Genomic DNA, 18,298 nt, shown 5'->3' on the forward strand with positions numbered 1-18,298 from the left:
CCCCAGGAACTGTCTCACCCCCTTTTTGGTCTTGGGCCTCAGGCAGGCCACAATTGCTGCTGTCTTGTTAATTTGGGGACACACCTGCCCGTTGCCCAAGTGGAAGCCCAGATACCGTACTTCCACCCGCCCAATCGCACACTTCTTCGGGTTGGCTGTGAGACCCGCTCGCCTCAGTGACCTAAGGATGGCCCTCAGATGTTTGAGGTGCCTCGGCCAGTCATTACTATAGACAATAATGTCGTCGAGGTAGGCAGCCGCATAGGTGGCGTGGGGGCGGAGGACCCTGTCCATCAGTCGCTGAAACATAGCGGGCGCCCAAAACAGCCCAAAAGGAAGTGTGACAAATTGGTGTAAGCCGAACGGTGTGGAAAAGGCAGTTTTTTCTCGGGATAGTGGGGTCAAGGGGATCTGCAAAAATCCCTTTGTTAAATCCAGTGTCGAATAAAAGCGAGCCGTGCCTAGTCGATCGAGCAGCTCATCAATACGAGGCATTGGGTATGCGTCGAATTTAGACACCGCGTTGACTTTTCTATAGTCCACACAGAACCGGACCGACCCGTCGGCCTTGGGTACCAAGACCACCGGGCTGCTCCAGTCACTGTGGGACTCCTCGACGATGCCCATTTTGAGCATGGCCTCGAGTTCTTCCCGAACCACTTTTTTCTTGTGTTCGGGTAGCCTGTAAGGGCGGCTACGCACTACCACCCCCGGGGGCATCTCAATGTGGTGCTCTATGAGGTTGGTGCGGCCAGGCAGGGGCGAGAACACGTCCGAAAACTCAGTCTGCAACTGGGCAACCTCTGCGAGTTGGGTCAGGGAGAGGTGGTCTCCACAGGGGACCGGAGAGGTACGTGATGCTAATGTTCCCTTTTGAACCTCCGGCCCCAGCTCCGCCTTCTCTGGAACCACCGACACCAATGCCACTGGGACCTCCTCGTTCCAGAGTTTGATCAGATTGAGGTGGTAAATCTGTTGCGCTCCACCCCGTCTGTTCACCTCACCTCATAGTCGACGTCCCCGACTCGCCGTGTGACCTCAAAGGGTCCTTGCCATTTGGCGACTAATTTGAAGCTCGATGTGGACAACAGTATGAGTACTTTATCTCCCAGTGTGAACTCACTAAGGTGCATACCCTTGTCGTACAGGCGGGTTTGTCGTTCTTGGGCCTGCTGCAAATTCTCCTGGGTTAGGTGGGTGAGTGTGTGGAGTTTTGCGCGCAGGTCAATAACGTACTGAATTTCATTTTTACTTGGTGAAGGTCCCTCCTCTCAATTTTCTCGCAGCACATCTAAAATGCCTCACGGCTTATGCCCATATAATAATTCAAACGGGGAGAACCCCTTGGAGGCTTGGGGGACCTCTTGCACTGAAAACAACAAGGGTTCTAGCCATTTATCCCAGTTACGTGCGTCCTCACTTACGAATTTTCTAATTATATTCTTGAGGGTGCGATTGAACCGTTCCACTAAACCGTCCATTTGTGGGTGATACACGCTGGTGCGGATCGGCTTAATACCTAATAACTTAATACCTAATAACAATTCGTTCAGTGTTCGTGACATAAACGAGGTGCCTTGATCAGTCAGAATCTCTTTCGGGATTCCAACTCAGGAGATGACATGGAAGAGTGCCTCCGCAATACTGCGTGCTGAGATATTGCGGTGAGGCACCGCTTCTGGGTATCGCATTGCATAGTCCACCAGAACTAATATAAAGCGGTACCCTCATGCTGACCGATCTAATGGCCCAACGAGATCCATCCCAACTCTTTCGAACGGGGTCTCGATTAATGGTAGAGGGCACAAAGGCGCTTTTGGAATGGCCGCTGGATTTACTAACTGGCATTCGCGGCACGCCGTACATCACCTACGGACATCGCCGCGAATCCCCGGCCAATAGAATTGGGCCATTATTCAGGCTAGTGTCTTATCCTGCCCTTAGTGTCCAGCAATGGGATTAAAGTGAGCCGCCTGGAATACCAATTCCTGGCAGCTTTTTGGAATCAACAGCTGTGTGATTTGCTCTTTCGTCTGAGTGTCCTGCATCACTCGGTATAATCTATCTTTCATAATAGAAAAATAGGGGAAGGATGGGGCGGCGTTCGGCGGGAGCGTTTTACCATCGATTACTCTCACTTGGTCAAACGCATGCTGCAGAGTCTCGTCTCGTGACTGCTCTAACGGGAAATCTGCCAGGGATTCCCCGAGAGAGGGAGGAGGAGCCTGTGGCTCCTCACTCTGATGCGGAGGTGACGTAGACGGCTCTGTGACAGCTGCTCCCGCCAAGGTGACACCGGGACCTCCCCCTGCTGACCTATGGCAGGACCCACTCCTCACTAAATGCCTCATCAACTCCCCGAATCCCGGCCAATTAGTCCCCAAAATTATCGAGTGGGTGAGGCGAGGATTAACTGCCGCCTTTACTATAAATTTTTCCCCTCGGAAAAAAATGTGGACCGACACCAAAGGGTAGCTGTGAACATCCCCATGCACACACAACACCTTCACCCCCTGTGCTCCCCCCAATGCCTCGTCTTGCACCAGGCTTTGGTGAATTGAGGTTTGATTACAACCAGAATCCACCAATGCCTGATGTGTATCCCCTTGAATACTCACAGGTATGCGATATGCTCCAGCCCGATCGAGGGCAGCTCCTGGCGCGTCAGGGATCCGAACCACCGTGCCTACCTCCATTACCGAGCACTGCTGTTGGAGGTGGCCCGGCTCCCCGCAGCGCCAGCAAACCAGCCCGGGCTTCCTCTCTGCACCAGTGTCCTGGGGCTCACTCACCTGAGGGGGGGAGAGACAGACACAGAAGGGAGAAACAGGAGGGCACCGCAGGTGCGGCGGGCCGGCCCCCGCCTCCGGGGTGGGGGAATGGGGTGAAGACGGGACACAGGAGGAGAGGGAGAGAGAAAGAGAGAAGAGGAGAGAAGAGAAGAGGCTGTCTGCTGTCCTGCTGCCAGGACAGCCGCCAAATGGTCCTCCGCCAGCTCGATGGCCTGATCCAGCGATGCCGGGCGGTGGCACTGGACCCACTCCATGGTTCCTGCTGGCAAGCGTGCAATAAACTGTTCCAGTACCACCTGGTCGATGATCCCCTCGGTGTCGCGGTTGTCGGCCCTCAACCACCACCAGCAGGCGTCCCGGAGTTGCTGGCCAAACGCGAACGGCCGGCCGACTTCCTCCAAGCGCAATGCGCGGAAGCGCTGATGCTGCTGCTTGGGGGTGCGCCCCACACGCTGGAGGACGGCCCGGCGGAGGTCCGCATAGGCCAGCTGGCAGTCGGTGGGGAGCTGTAGCACGGCCAGCTGCGCCTCTCCCATTAGCAGGGGGAGGAGGCGCGCTACGCGCTGCTCCATCGGCCACCCCGAGGTCTCTGCGACTTGCTCAAAGAGTGTGATGAATGCCTCGGGGTCGTCCTGTGGGCCCATCTTTGTTAGGGTGAGGCGAGACGGGCCCGCGGTGGGAGCGTTGGTAGGCCCCGCCGACGCGAGGAGGTGCCGGAACGCCTGACAATCCTCTTGCTGGGCCAACACCAGGGCCTCAAACCGCTGTTCCTGCTCCTTATGGAGGGTGACTAGCGCCTGGTGCTGGCTTTGCTGGGCCGTGGCAAGGGCGTGGAACAGGTCGGCGAACGGGGAGGACTCCATGAGGCTGTTCGGCTTCTGCGCTCCAGATGTCCCGGGTTTCAGCACCACTGTAGCGGGTCTCATATGCGGGCGGAGCACAGAAGACTGCAGGACAGAGTTCAGGTTTGGTACAGCGTTTTTTATTGCCACACTTTTCAGTGAACAACTGGTTTAAATCCACAGACACACACACAATCGGCGTCTCGTTGGGGAAGAACTCCCTCCGCTCTCGCTCTCCCTCCTTAAGTAGGGCGCGGTCACTGGGAAGACACAAAAACACAGGTTAATTGCCCTCAGGTGTAGTGATTCTGCCACTTACCTTCCCTGACTCCGCCCTCCTGTCACAGACCTGTGCTTGACCACGCCCCCGCTGCCACAGTAATATTGGATCATTTTCCTAAATAAATAAATGACCAAGTATACTTTGTCAAATGAGACAAAAATATATTTGTGTCTCATTTGTTTTAACTGGGTTTTCTTTATCTACTTTTAGGACTCGTGTGAAAATCTGATATTTTAGGTAAAATTTATGCAGAAATATAAAAAACAAAAATCTCAAGGGTTCACAAACTTTCAAGCGCCACTGTAGTTCAGACATTTGCAATATTTCTTCCACCTTTGCACTAGTTTTGTCACTGACCTTTGCTGGGTTAGACAGCATTGTTGACTCTTCGGTATGTCTGTGGTTCCATATCTTTTTTTTTTTATTTCTCTTGAGTGAAATAATTACATTTTTAATTAATTTATTTTTCTTTAGAGCTTGGATGTCAATTTCAGTTGTCATTGCCATATTTTTATACTTTGGCATTTAATACAATGTTGCTTTAAATTTTGATTTTTAAAGAAAATGAACATCTTCATCCTGAGTGTGTGACATATATATATATATATATATATATATATATATATATATATATATATATATATATATATATATATATATATTAGACAACTTAAGTGTTTTGTACCTTAAGGTACAATGAAGTAATAAAGGTAAGAATTCACAAAATAACAACTCTACATGAGCAATGCATTGAACTTCGAGGTGGATCGGCGACAAAAGCCAAAAACAAACCAAAATTATATATATATATATATATATATATATATATATATATATATATATATATATATATATACATAAAATTTTGGTTTGTTTTTGTTTTAGACAGCAATGTTTGGAATTTGCATATCTGTCGTTCCTTGCCAACATACCAAAGGCAAGGAACGACAGATACACAAATTCCGAACATTGCTGTCTAAAACCACCTCCTCCAGGAAGACAGAAGTGCTGACTTGGAGGAAGAAATCTGACCAGGCTACACAACCGGACATAGAAGAGAAATGGGTGAAGAACTTATCTGACAGGGTACTCACCCAACCAGAGAAAGATGTTTTATCCAAGGGACTTAACTTTGCAGTTTCACCAGAGCGGATACCAGTGGTAGATCTCATCACAGCCACAGAGTCAGCCATCAGAAACAACAATCTGACCAACACAGAGGCAGAACAACTTAGACTGAAGGTATCAGCTGCTCTGTCCGGTGCAAAAGCACCCCCCTCCAACCTCACCAGCCAAGAAAGGAGGGCTCTTACATTGCTTCAAAGAGACCGGGACATCACCATCCTTCCTGCTGACAAAGGGAGATGCACAGTGGTGCTAAACACAGCGGACTACCACTCAAAGATGACCAGTCTCCTCAGCGACACAACCACCTATGAAACCTTAAGGCGGGACCCCACTAGTTGTTACAAAAAGAAAGTTGTTAGCTGCCTGCAACAACTAGAAAAGGACCAAGCCATCAACCGATCTCTGTACTACAGATTGTACCCTGGGGAAGCCGTTCCTCTCATATACGGACTCCCCAAGATTCACTAGGAAGGAGCTCCACTCAGACCTATCATCAGCAGTATAAACTCTGTCACCTATAACATTGCCAAACACCTAGCCACCATCCTGGCTCCTCTTGTTGGGAATATGCTACATCACGTCAAAAACTCCCAAGATTTTGCTACTAAGGTTGCAGACCTCAAACTAGACTTAGATGAAACCATGGTTTCTTATGATGTCACTTCTCTTTTCACCTGCATTCCCACCACAGAAGCAGTTGAAGCTGTTAGAAAATGACTCCTTCAAGACAACACCTTACTGGATAGAACAAACCTCACCACGGACCAGATTTGCTCCCTGCTTGACCTCTGCCTGACTACCACTTATTTCCAGTTTAATGAAAGTTTCTACAGACAGAAGCATGGATGTGCCATGGGCTCCCCTATTGTGGCCAAACTTTACATGGAGGAAGTGGAACATAAAGCTTTGACCACTTTTTCAGGAGTTGCTCCCAGCCACTGGTTCAGATATGTGGATGACACCTGGGTTAAAATCAAAGCCCATGAAGTGGAAGCCTTCTCTAAACACATCAGTGCAGTGGATATCAACATCAATTTCACCCGGGAGGACGTAAGTGGGAATAATCTAGCCTTCTTGGATTGTGATGTACACATTAGACAAGACAGAAGCTTTAGCATCGAGGTCTACCGGAAACCCACACACACGGACCAGTACCTACTCTTCGACTCTCACCACCCACTGGAACACAAATTGGGGGTCATTAGGACCTTGCAACACAGGGCTCAGAACATCCCTACAACGGTAGAGGGAAAAGAGAAGGAGCAGAATCACATCAGGAAAGCACTTCAGAACTGTGGGTATCCCAACTGGTCTTTCTTCAAGAGCAGAAAAAGGAACATAACAGACAAGGAGGATAACAGGAACAAACGCAAGAACATTGTCATTCCCTACATTTCTGGTCTATCTGAGAAACTCAGGAGGATCTTCTACAAACACAACATTCCAGTACGTTTCAGACCCAGTAACACCCTGAAGCAGAAACTGGTCCACCCTAAGGACAGAATACCCAGACACAAACAGGACAACGTGGTGTATGCAATTCAGTGCAGTGAGCAATGCACGGAGTCGTATATTGGTGAAACCAAACAACCGCTTCACAGGCATATGGCTCAACACAGGAGAGCCAGTTCCTCAGGCCAGGACTCTGCTGTCTACCTTCATCTTAACAACAAAGGACACTCATTTCAGGATTGCAACGTACGCATTTTAGCCAGAGAGGATCGTTGGTATGAGCGAGGAGTTAAAGAAGCCATTTTTGTCAACCTGGAACGGCCATCACTGAACAGAGGTGGGGGTCTAAGACATAATTTATCAGCCACCTACAATGCAGTCCTTGGCACACTTCCCAGACAACTGAATGCACACCAAAACCCAGCTGTTTTCAGTGGCTCACAGGAGGACAGAGAGAATCAGCATTCCATTCATCACCTTAATGGGCAATCCGTTGATCACCCTAACGACTCTCGAGGCCATTCACATTCAGCCCCCAGTGACCCACACCAACAGGATGACTCAACGACACCTTAGATGAGCTTTTCATCCATGAGAGGATAAATACCTGATACTCCCTACCAGTCAGACAGAACTGAAGAAGCCTTTTGGATGAGAGGTGAAACATCTTCAAGAATCTTCAAGCAAGTCCAGTTGCTCTCTTTTACCACCCACAGTTACTATGACCTGGATGACTGAGAATCTTCACAGACATCATGATAATGTCATATGTACAATTTAATTTTGCACCATGCAGACACTCCACTGGTATCCCATAAGGCTCAATGCTTTGTTCTCTACTGTATACCCATGCCAACTGAAGTAATAGCCTCACATGCTTTTTATACTACTGCTACACTTAACACTCAACTCATAATCTTGTTTCCACTTTCAGGCACATTTTTTTTTCTTTTCCCCCAATCTCAAGTATGTCTGGCAGCAAGACTAAAACTAAATGCCAGCAAGATATATCCCTTGAGATGCATCTCATGTTAAGATCTTTTGCTTTCTTGGAGAACTAACTCATCACACCAAATTACAACACATGCAAACTTGGTACAGTCATGGACAACCTTCTCTTCTCAAATTGGAAACCTGACTTTAACGTTTCTCATTTTTAACATTAGGAGGATGTGGTAATTTCTCTTTATAGAGGCCATTCAGGTGCTTGAGGATATACACAAATTAAATCAGACAATAACTAGTTTTATTAAAACAAAAACCTTTTTACCAAGTTTCCACCCCATCTGGCTTCCTGGAGCTGCCTTCACTTTACAATTAATTCATTAATTGTAAAGTGCATTTTTGGTTTTGTAGGCAATTAATCCTTGCCTACAAAACCAAAAATGCACTTTGTACTACCTGAGGCCACATACCAAACCCTGCTACTACTACTTCTATCTTTTTCAGTTTCTCACACCCACCATCCCTCGAGATACAATAAATATAAAGAATTATCAAAACCCTTCTGTATTTTGGTACACAGTTGATGAAATGAACTTCACTTGGTTGTCAGTGAAGCAAGGTCACTTGATGTCTTCAAAGGAAGATTTAAGCTCTACCTCTTCAAGTTCAAGGTTATCTTAAAATCAAGGGGTGAGGTGGGGAAGGGGTGCACAGAGTGGTGAAATATAATTTTACTGGCATTAATTTCATTGCTATGTTTTAAATTTTATTTACCCCAATACTCAATCAGTACTTGAGAACTAACATAACGGCTGCTAACTACACAGCAGGCTTGACATGGTTAAACATGTTTAAAATTAGCCAATTGACTACAAGTTATTGTCCACAACTGACTGCTAAAAGTGATATTATTTTATGAGTGCATCTAACATATTATTGAAATGTCAACCCTGTTTAAATCATTGCCTTTTTAAAAATAATTATACTATATGTCTGATGTTCAATAAATACTAAGTTACTCTGTGTTCTGGCAATAATGCAAAAGAAATTAAAGAGCTGAATGCATACCAACATATTGGTGTTTACTCATATATTTGTGTTGTATGCAGGGTTTATGGGTTCTCTACATGCTGAATGGATACAGAGCTTTCCAAGCAGCATACAAAGTATTGGGCCTCATCCAGTACATTCTGTCAAATGCAGAGTCTTCTGACCAAGAGGTAAATACTTAAAGAATTGTACTGCATTGATAAATTTTCTTTATCTCATCACTTATAATAGAAAGAAAAAAATGTGCAAAAAATTCTAATTTGGTCGGATATGATACAATATGTTGGTGTGATACATTTTCAATAAAGCAACAATAAGTATTGTGTAAATGTGTAGCTTAGGTTTCTATTTTCAATATTAATCATTTAGGACTGACAACTTTAGGACTGCAGTTGTCATGAACAGTTTTGCACTCAAGTTTCCAACAAAACAGACTTCATGGGAAAACTATGATTTTCCTGGTTTCACAGTTATACTTTATACATAGGACACACTTATAGAAGCAAGTTATTTATAATCACGCAATCTGTTATCACTCAGATGAGGATGGATTACCTTTTGAGTCTGGTTCCTCTCGAGGTTTCTTCCTCATCTCATCTGAGGGAGTTTTTCCTTGCCACCATCGCCACATTGCTCACTGGAGATAAATTAGGAATAAAATTAGCTCATGTTTAAAGTCTTTAATTTTCTGTCAAGCTGCTTTGAGACCGTGTCTGTTGTTAAAAGTGCTATACAAATAAACTTGATTTGACATCTTAAAATTACAGTGGGCCTTATAATGGTTGCATAAGAGAAACTGAGCAAAAATTTAAAGCCAAACAAAACCCAAAAAAGAAACTCCTTTATACTGACAAATAGTATCCATACAAGAAATGTTTGATTTTTCATTTGTTCATATTTGCCTACAGATGTTTTCTTCTTTTAAAATAAAACTTCCCTGGGCACTGCCATCTAACTCTGTCCGCACTCTGAGTGCAAATTACGCAAGTGAGTCCAAGATTGTGATGTAACACACTACATGACAGGGGCGTGTTTAGCCTATTTTTGGGGGTGCTCAAGCACCCCCAAAAACGAGCTCAGCACCCCCTAGCTCAGCACCCTCAAAAACACTGCTTTTGGACGTAATTTTCAGAAATAAGTGCCCTTGCGCACTGCGCAATGAATGTGTGCGCGGGTGTGTGTGTGTGTTCTTGAATTCACCTGTTACGTGATAGTTTTATAACCAGTAAAATCCCTCTCCTCCTTGCGTCCCCTCTGATTGGGTTGCCTGTCCGCGCGAGTGCTTGCTACGACATGGTGGTTTTTTTAACTGGATTCCACGCCGATGAGGAACTCGAAGTAACACCTGAGTATTACTGGCATAGCGAGATGTGAAGGTACGGACTGGAGTTACAATTGTTAAACACAACACAATAATATGCATATTGCAATATTGATGTTCCCTGGTCAATGAACAGAATGATGAAAACAACATTTATCATCCATATCGAGATACTTTTGTGCAGAGCTGTACAAGTGCTACGGTGCTAGACCACCGTGTGTTAGTCAATTTTATTTAATGTAACATAGCGTAACATTGGCTTATCATTCTTATCATGCTTATCAACAAAAAATATAAACTAATGTAAACTAATGTAAAATCATAATACACACTATTGTTACACAATACACAATAACACATTAATTAACAATTACCACTGTTCAAAATGAATAGCTCCAACATTACAAATACAGTAGTAGGTCTTGTTTAGTTAAGAATATAACGTAAATATTTGTGTCAGTGGTTGTAAATGTGTAGATATCATAGTTTACTGGGTCAGCTTCTGTTAAAACATTGCATGTCTAGTCTTGTCTAGTCTAGTCTTCTTGTCTAGTTAAGTCTAGTCTAAATGCGGAATAAACGTGGAAACACTGTCGTTCAAGCCAGGTGCCTCTGTCAGCTCTGGGGGCTAAGCACCCCCAAAGATCAGATGCTAGAATCGCCCCTGCTACATGACTTACCTACGCCTAGATCTAGTGGATACATCGCCTCTAAATTGTTGCAAACAACCCTGAAGATACCCAAGTGTCAAGTGTAAAAATAAACCTGAAAAGGAAATCTTTTTTTTTTGCCATCCCCATTCCTCTAAAGGATATTAATTTGAAGGAGCAACAAGCAAAATGGCTGCATTTCATTGCTTCTGGTATCACTGGAATCACTTTCACCATTTGATTCTTCCTTCCCGGGCTCATATTCTTGTTTAAACATATACGGTTGAATCACTTTTTTTTTTTTGGAACATTTTCCATGTTTGCACAGAAAAACTACAAAAAATATTATGGAAAATTTCTGAGTCGTTGGCTGTGTGTTACTAAGGCAAATGTTGTACACAAGCGGATATCCAGTTTCAGTGCAAATGGCCCTGCCCAGGTAAGTCTAGTTTTTTTTATCAATATTACAACTTCGAAAATGTTGTTAAAGTTTTTTTTTTTTAAAATTAAAACATGCAGGGGGCACATCAGGGCACTTGCTGTGATCGGCAAATGGAGTTTATTATTATTTATTTTTTTTATTTTAGTTAGTTAGTTAGTTAGTTAGTTAGTTAGTTAGTTAGTTAGTTAGTTAGTTAGTTAGGCTTTAAATTGTGTAGGATTCTTGTGTAAATTATTCAGATCTCTGTTTTTAAAATGGCTTGGTCCACAACCAGTACTCACCTGAATATGACATTTAAAGTTTGAAGTTGGATCCATGAACAGGTAGCTTACAATACTTATAGATTACACTGTGTTACCTGAAGTTGTAGGAATTGGTTCACCAAAATTATTCTTTACAGAGGTCTTCCCAGAAATGTCAGATTTCTTAGCCATTTACAGTTTAATACGGATTCCAAATCTCAGTGTTAATACTGCAGAGTTCATTCCAGAGTTCATGAACAAATCAGATTCTCAAAACAGTCCAAGATCATAGACAAAAAGCCAAAATCTTAAACAAAAAACTCTCTAATCTAATTAACCCCAAATCTCCAGTCTCACAACTTTCATTGCAATTTCTAAAATGGATAAATTGTTGTTATAAAGTTTTATTTTTACTTAAACATGAGGGGGCCACATCAGGGCACTTGCCATGATTGGCAAAGTATATTTTTTGGGTCTTGTTTGGCTTTAAGGAATGTTCAAGAGCATTGATTTTCTTCATGCTAACCTGTGTATGTTGACTACCTGTAAACTGGCTTCCTGACACAGCTCATATGCATTTAGTGATGGCTACAAAACTCCAAAAAATGGTGGGGGAAACTAAATGAATATTAAGCTTTGTCTTGTCTTCTTGTTATTGCACAAACTGCCTCCATAAGTGGCTACCATCCAGTGGCTACCATGCAGATCATCATGCATGCATGACTGTAGCACTTATATTTTAATGCTGGCAAGCAGGTCCTTAAATGTAGGTACAGTATGTTTTTGGCAGTTTGGGGGAGTAAGTTCCATTTTGGGATAGTTTTTGCATATAATGAGAAGCGGTAACGGTTCTCATGTGTCCAAATATTATTGTAATTTAACTCATGATATTAACATGTTCCTGATTTGCAAGCAAGTGATGTGTACTGGAAGGAATTATGGAGTGAGCTTCCTAATATAACACTGAGTCTAGCTGCAGTGCTATATTTTTGGATCATGTCCCATTTTAGATCCTGTTGACCATCTGCTGTTGTGGTCTTGCTGTAGTTGTTAGTAACAAACTGTGCCACTCTTTTTGAACTTTTTCAAGATTATTGATGTGAAATTTTTGATGAGGGTCCCAGATTTCACTGCATTACTCCAGTGATGGTCTCCCAGGAGTCTTATATGCACTGTTCTTTGGAGATTTTGAACAGTTCCAAACATTTCTTCTAAGCAGGCCAAGGATTTTGTTTGACTTTGCAGCAGTTTGAATTGTGTGTTTTGCCTGGCTGAGATAATTTGATAACTCAACCCCCAAGTATGGATGATGTTTCACCTCTTGGAGCACAGTATCTCTTTAACTTATATTAGTACTATGTGGATTTTTTTTCTTGTGAGTCATTCGCATAACAGAGCAAGTGTATAGGTTAAACTTCATCTGCCAAGAAGATTCCCATGTACACAATGAATCAAAATTATTTTGAAGGATGTTACAATCTTGTGGAGAAGCTATAATCTGGTAAAGTATGAGATCTTCAGCAAACAGTCTGACATTCGATGAAACACATTCTGGTAGGTCATTGATGTAGATCAAAAAAAGTAATGGACCCAAAAGTGTGCCCAAAAGTGTTGTGGCACACCAGAAGCCACAGGGGAGCTCAATGAAGTCTGCCATCTATGATGACCTTTTGGTGCCTTCCTGTGAGAAAACCTTGAATTCATTGTTTTGTTATGCCTCTGATGCCAAGATGGTTAAGTTTAGCAAGAAGGCACTGGTGAGATACTACACTAGAAGGCTTTGTCTATTCTGCAGAGCTCAACTTGTCCCGTCATCCAGTATTTGGGCCAAGTCATCAACGAGTCCAGCCAGCTGCATCTTGCATGATCTTCCACTACTGAAACCATGCTGTTGGTCACTGAGAAGTGAAAATATCTCAAGGTGACTCATGATCTTACTGTGAAGAATATGTTCCAATTCTTTACAAGTAATACAGGTCAATGATATTGGATGATAGTTGCAAGGTTGCATTCTATCTCTTTTTTGTATATTGGAGTCACATGAGCATTGAGCCAGTCATCAGGCAACATACCAGTCAAAAGTGTTTTCTGATATATCTTCTGGAGGATTGATGCAGCACTTGAAGCACACACTTTCAGGATACCAGCAGGTACTTTGTCAGGTCTAGCAGCTTTGTGAGCTTGTAAATTTCCCAATAATTTCTGAACCCCACTAACAGTTACAGTACTTGAATATCAAGCATGTCCGATGGGTTACTTTTGCCTAAGTTTGGGATACTAAAATAATCTACTTTCGTGAACACAGAATGAAACTGCTGATTCAGAGTTTCAGCTAAACAGTGAAAGTCACTCACCTTTATGCCAATAAAATTGTTAAAAAATTAAACATCCTTTCCCTCATAAGCAAGACCTGTTGTATATCTTATGTATGAGGCACTTGTTTATTGCTTATGGCTATGCACACACAGGCCTGTCTTCTGTTTACATATCAGCATTTCTTCTGTCATAATTGAATGACTAGTTTTATTTACTTATGTATTTGTGTTGGTTCACTTTATTTTTCATATTCTTTAAAATTTATGTGAATAATATAAAATGACTGGGTTTCACAAATTTTCTAAATGGTATTTTTTTATCCTTGACAGTGAATTAGCATGAGGATGTGTTTTAGATAAAGACTACAGAGCACTTCTATACATTGCTCTACATAAGGGTGTCTGCTAAATCTGTAAATGTAATAAAAATTATCAATTTAAACTTGACAGTATAATCTAACTACAGTAATCTATGTAAAATATATTATTTGATCAAGTTGTGTTTTACAGTTTACAGTCTTCTTGACCATTAATTTACACACAGTCATATGAGTAGGATAGGAATGTTTCTCTGAAATTACAGGATTTTCACAAACACCAAATTTCTTGTGTAAATGATTCTCCAAAAGATTTATGAATAAAATTGTTTGTATCCAGGGTGGCATGGTGGTGTAGTGGTTAGCACTGTCGCCTCACAGCAAGGCGGGGTTCAAGCCCAGCGGCCTGCGAGGGCCTTTCTGTGTGGAGTTTGCATGTTCTCCCCATGTCTGCGTGGGTTTCCTCCGGGTGCTCGGTTTCCCCCACAGTCCAAAGAAATGCAGATTAGACTAATCGGTGGCTCTAAATTGACCATAGGTGTGAGTGTGAATGGTTGCCTGTGTCTGTGTGTCAGCCCTGCGATAACCTGGTGACTTGTCCAGGGTGTACCCTGCCTCTCTCCCATAGTCAGCTGGGATAGGCTCCAGTTTGCCTGTGACCTTGTAGGACAGGATAAGCGGCTACAGATAATGGATGGATGGATTGCTTGTATCCATCTTGATAAATTAGGCATCTTGATATTCTCCATCTTGATATTCTGCTATTAAGTTCTGTCTTTTTTTAATCCTGCATTCTCCATGACCAAATATGAACTTTCCTTCTTCTGTGATGTCGTCTGTATCCGTGACTGAATCAGTGAGGATAGGGTGCCTGGATGCAGCAAAGTACATGCAGCATATGTGTAGTGCTGGTGTATTTTATATACAGCACTAATTAAAAAAATGGTGCATGTGAATGGTGCCTACTGCCATCTAGCAAGGCACGCTGCAATACAGATGCGAGTGGGGAGTCAAACTCTCACGGTTACCAGAGGACTAGCCCCCTACTGTAACCCTAGCTATGTAATATAGGCAAGAGGCTGAGGGCTATGAAATGGAGATTGGCGCTGCCAAACAGGCCATGAATGGTGCGGGAAGAACTTTGAGACTAAATCAAAAGTTTGGAGACACCTACTCATTCACAGGTTTTTCTGTATTTTGATTATTTTCTACAATGTAGAAAAATATTGAAGGACACCAACACTGCAAAAAATTAAAAGCTGAATCTGAGGAGAAAATTACTTAATACTAGTGAAATCATCTTGCTGCAAGGACAGATATTTTTACTTGATAAAACATCTTAGAATAAGTTGGTTGCAATCTAGAACTAGGTTTAATAATCTCAGAATTGGTGCCTTGTATTCTTATAATAGGAAATGCTAGATTGTTTCAACTATTTTCAAGATATTTTCACTTGCTAAGATATATTTTGCAGTGAAAACTATAAAATAACATGTGGAACTGTGCAGTGGGGGCATGGTCGAGTGCCAGTTTGGGAATGGAGAATGAAGCCAGGGAAGGTGAGTGCTGAAGTGGATGTGCCCATGTCTAATTAATGTTGTGGGTGTGTGTGTTTTTGCAGTGATAGGCGTGGCCTGATAAGGAGAGGGAGAGCCTGGAGGAGGGGGTCAGAATCTCCAGCTGAATGTGGTACTCTCCCACACGTACTTTTCCATAATTAAGGATGGGCTGTATCGGGTGATGCAAACTGGTGAACAAATAACACCGTTGGGAATACCAAACAGCTGCAGGGAACTCGTATTCCAAGTGCGTCATTATAACCCAATGACCAAACGCTTAGGGCAAGATAAACCACTAACCCGATATATAGCCCATTTCTACAGGCTGGGGATTCACGGGGATGTCCACAAGTGGTGGGTGGCGTGTCATGAATTCCAACCAGTAAATCCAGCGGCTGGCCCAAAAGCGCCGCTGCGCCCTCTTCCCCTAATGGAGACCCCCTTCAAAAGAATTGGGATGGATCTTGTCGGGCCAATAGATTGGACTGGACAAGGGTATTGTGTCATTTTAGTCCTGGTGGACTATGCAATGCGATACCTGGAAGCAATGCTGCGGCATAACATTTCTGCATGCAGTGTCACAGAGGTACTGTATAAATTATCTCCTGAGGGCACTACATTCATGTTATGCTCACTTCGCAAACTCTACAAATGACAAGGGGTTCAATCAATCTACACTAGCATTTATCACCCACAGACAGATGGCTTGGTCGAGCAATTGTAATGGAAACTTCTAATAAACACTTCAAAATGCTTAGCAGTCGTCTTTTCAGTTATTTATTATAGTAGATCATATAAAAGATATATAACATAGGAAAGGAAAGAGAAGAATAGAAGACACCACTTCTGATGATGCCGAGAGTATGCGCACTCTGAGTTGTGTTTTAGTGGCTGTTATCTATTATACTCTAAAGGCATTCGCTTACTGCTTGCATCTTCACATGATTGGCTCAAGATTTTCTATGAAGCTTTGTTAAAGTGTGCACCTGGCATGCTCTGATATGTGCAGGCGGATCCGTAGTTATGGAGAACTCAGGCACTCTGCTTATCACCAGCCAAGGCCACAGAAAGGCGATTACAACATGGGAAAAACAGTACACACTCTCAGTACACTAAGCTACTTTAACTCAACATACAGAAACACAGAATAATAATGTTCATCCAACAAGTCACTTGAGCTCAACATACAGAAACACAGATAATAATAATAATGTTTGTCCATTAAATTTCCCTCACATTTCCCCCCTTGGGCGGCACAGTGGTGTAGTGGTTAGTGCTGTGGCCTCACAGCAAGAAGGTCCGGGTTTGAGCCCCGTGGCCGGCGAGGGCCTTTCTGTGTGGAGTTTGCATGTTCTCCCCGTGTCCGCGTGGGTTTCCTCCGGGTGCTCCGGTTTCCCCCACAGTCCAAAGACATGCAGGTTAGGTTAACTGGTGACTCTAAATTGACTGTAGGTGTGAATGTGAGTGTGAATGGTTGTCTGTGTCTATGTGTCAGCCCTGTGATGACCTGGCAACTTGTCCAGGGTGTACCCCGCCTTTCGCCCGTAGTCAGCTGGGATAGGCTCCAGCTTGCCTGCGACCCTGTAGAACAGGATAAAGCAGCTAGAGATAATGAGATGAGATTTCCCCCCTTTTTATCCTACAGGATAATAATTGCTAAAAGAAAAGAACTGTACACAGTTTCAGTGACAAGAGTTCTCAGAGAGATTCGACTTAACACGTCATTGAGGGATAATGCTAAGGGTGTTTTGTAAGACAGACATCTTAAATAAACGCTAGCAAGCCATATACATAGATCAGGAATAAGAGAACAGGAAACAATCATAATGAAAGTGTTTTAAGTCAGGACTAGTTTCATGTCAACTGTGCTGATGTCATCGAACGGTGGGTTATAGTCTTCGTGTGGGTTTGGAGGCTAGTCAGGCAAGTCGTCTGAGTCTATTTTCACCATCTGATAACCGATATTTGCCAGTTGCCTCTGAAACACAGACATACAACATTGACAGAAAACAGGGAGCAAACATAGCATCACAATCACTAAGCCCAGGACCGGTATGGTGGATAGAATCTTCCATCCACTAAACCAACACGATCAGCTGTCTTCAACTCCTCCATGTTCATCTGCTCGTAATTGTTCAGCAACCTTGTGCATCTTGTTCAGTGCCTCAATGATGTTACCGAGTTAACCCTTGCCCTTCTTGACGTGTATTGGTGCTCAGAGGGCAGGCATGCCCTATCAGCCCTCGTCCCACCTCACCCGGACTTGGAGGAAACCCTAAGACTTATCTATCGGCTAGACACTGAAATACTCTCCCTATTGAGGGTGCATGCGTGATTGATGTGATACTCGCACTGTTCCATGTAGTGATGCCTTTCTTCCTCACGAGCTTTACCAGCATCCGGGTCACTTAGGCCTTCCTTTTCCTCCTGCTCAGCCGGTTCAGGAACACTCCTGCAGTGGTTAGCGTGGATCCATGTCACTCTGCCTGTGACCTTCACTGCCGTTGGGGTCGTGAGCAGGACCTGGAATGGGCTATTCCACCGTGGCTTGTTCCACTTGGTTCGTCGGAAATCCTTCACCACTATCCAATTCCCTGGTTGTATATCCCTCAGCGGGTTTGGGAAGTGATTCTTTTACCTGTTTGTGGATAAATTTCAAAGCAGAGGACAACGTTGCACAGTAATTCAACATTGCATCATCACACAGTCTGCTGTTCGGCAGTGTTCCTTGGGCTGGCCCTATCCCCATGTTGGGTACTCGTCCAAACAGAATTTCAAATGGGCTTAACCCATGTTTAGGCCTAGTTTGCATCCTCATTTGTGTGAGTACTACAGGGAGGACCTTTGTCCATCCTAGCCCTGTTTCTGCACAAGCTTTGCTTAGTTGATTTTTAAGTGACCCATTTTTCCTCTCTACTCAGGGTGTCTACAGGTTTGTCCAAGTTAAATTTAAGACTTTT

General features: G+C 43.6%; 1 protein-coding gene across 1 annotated transcript in view; it reads left to right on the top strand.

The window, feature by feature from the left end:
• ptpn5 (protein tyrosine phosphatase non-receptor type 5) overlaps positions 1 to 18,298 on the top strand; it is a 418,366-nt gene that overhangs the window by 36,807 nt on the left and 363,261 nt on the right. The window contains exon 2 of the mRNA XM_060911789.1: positions 8,552 to 8,662. Within this exon, the coding sequence (XP_060767772.1) occupies positions 8,552 to 8,662 (111 nt within the window). The remainder of the gene's footprint in view (positions 1 to 8,551; positions 8,663 to 18,298) is intronic.

This window comes from Neoarius graeffei, chromosome 27 (genome assembly GCF_027579695.1).
Source record: "Neoarius graeffei isolate fNeoGra1 chromosome 27, fNeoGra1.pri, whole genome shotgun sequence".
NCBI lineage: Eukaryota > Metazoa > Chordata > Actinopteri > Siluriformes > Ariidae > Neoarius > Neoarius graeffei.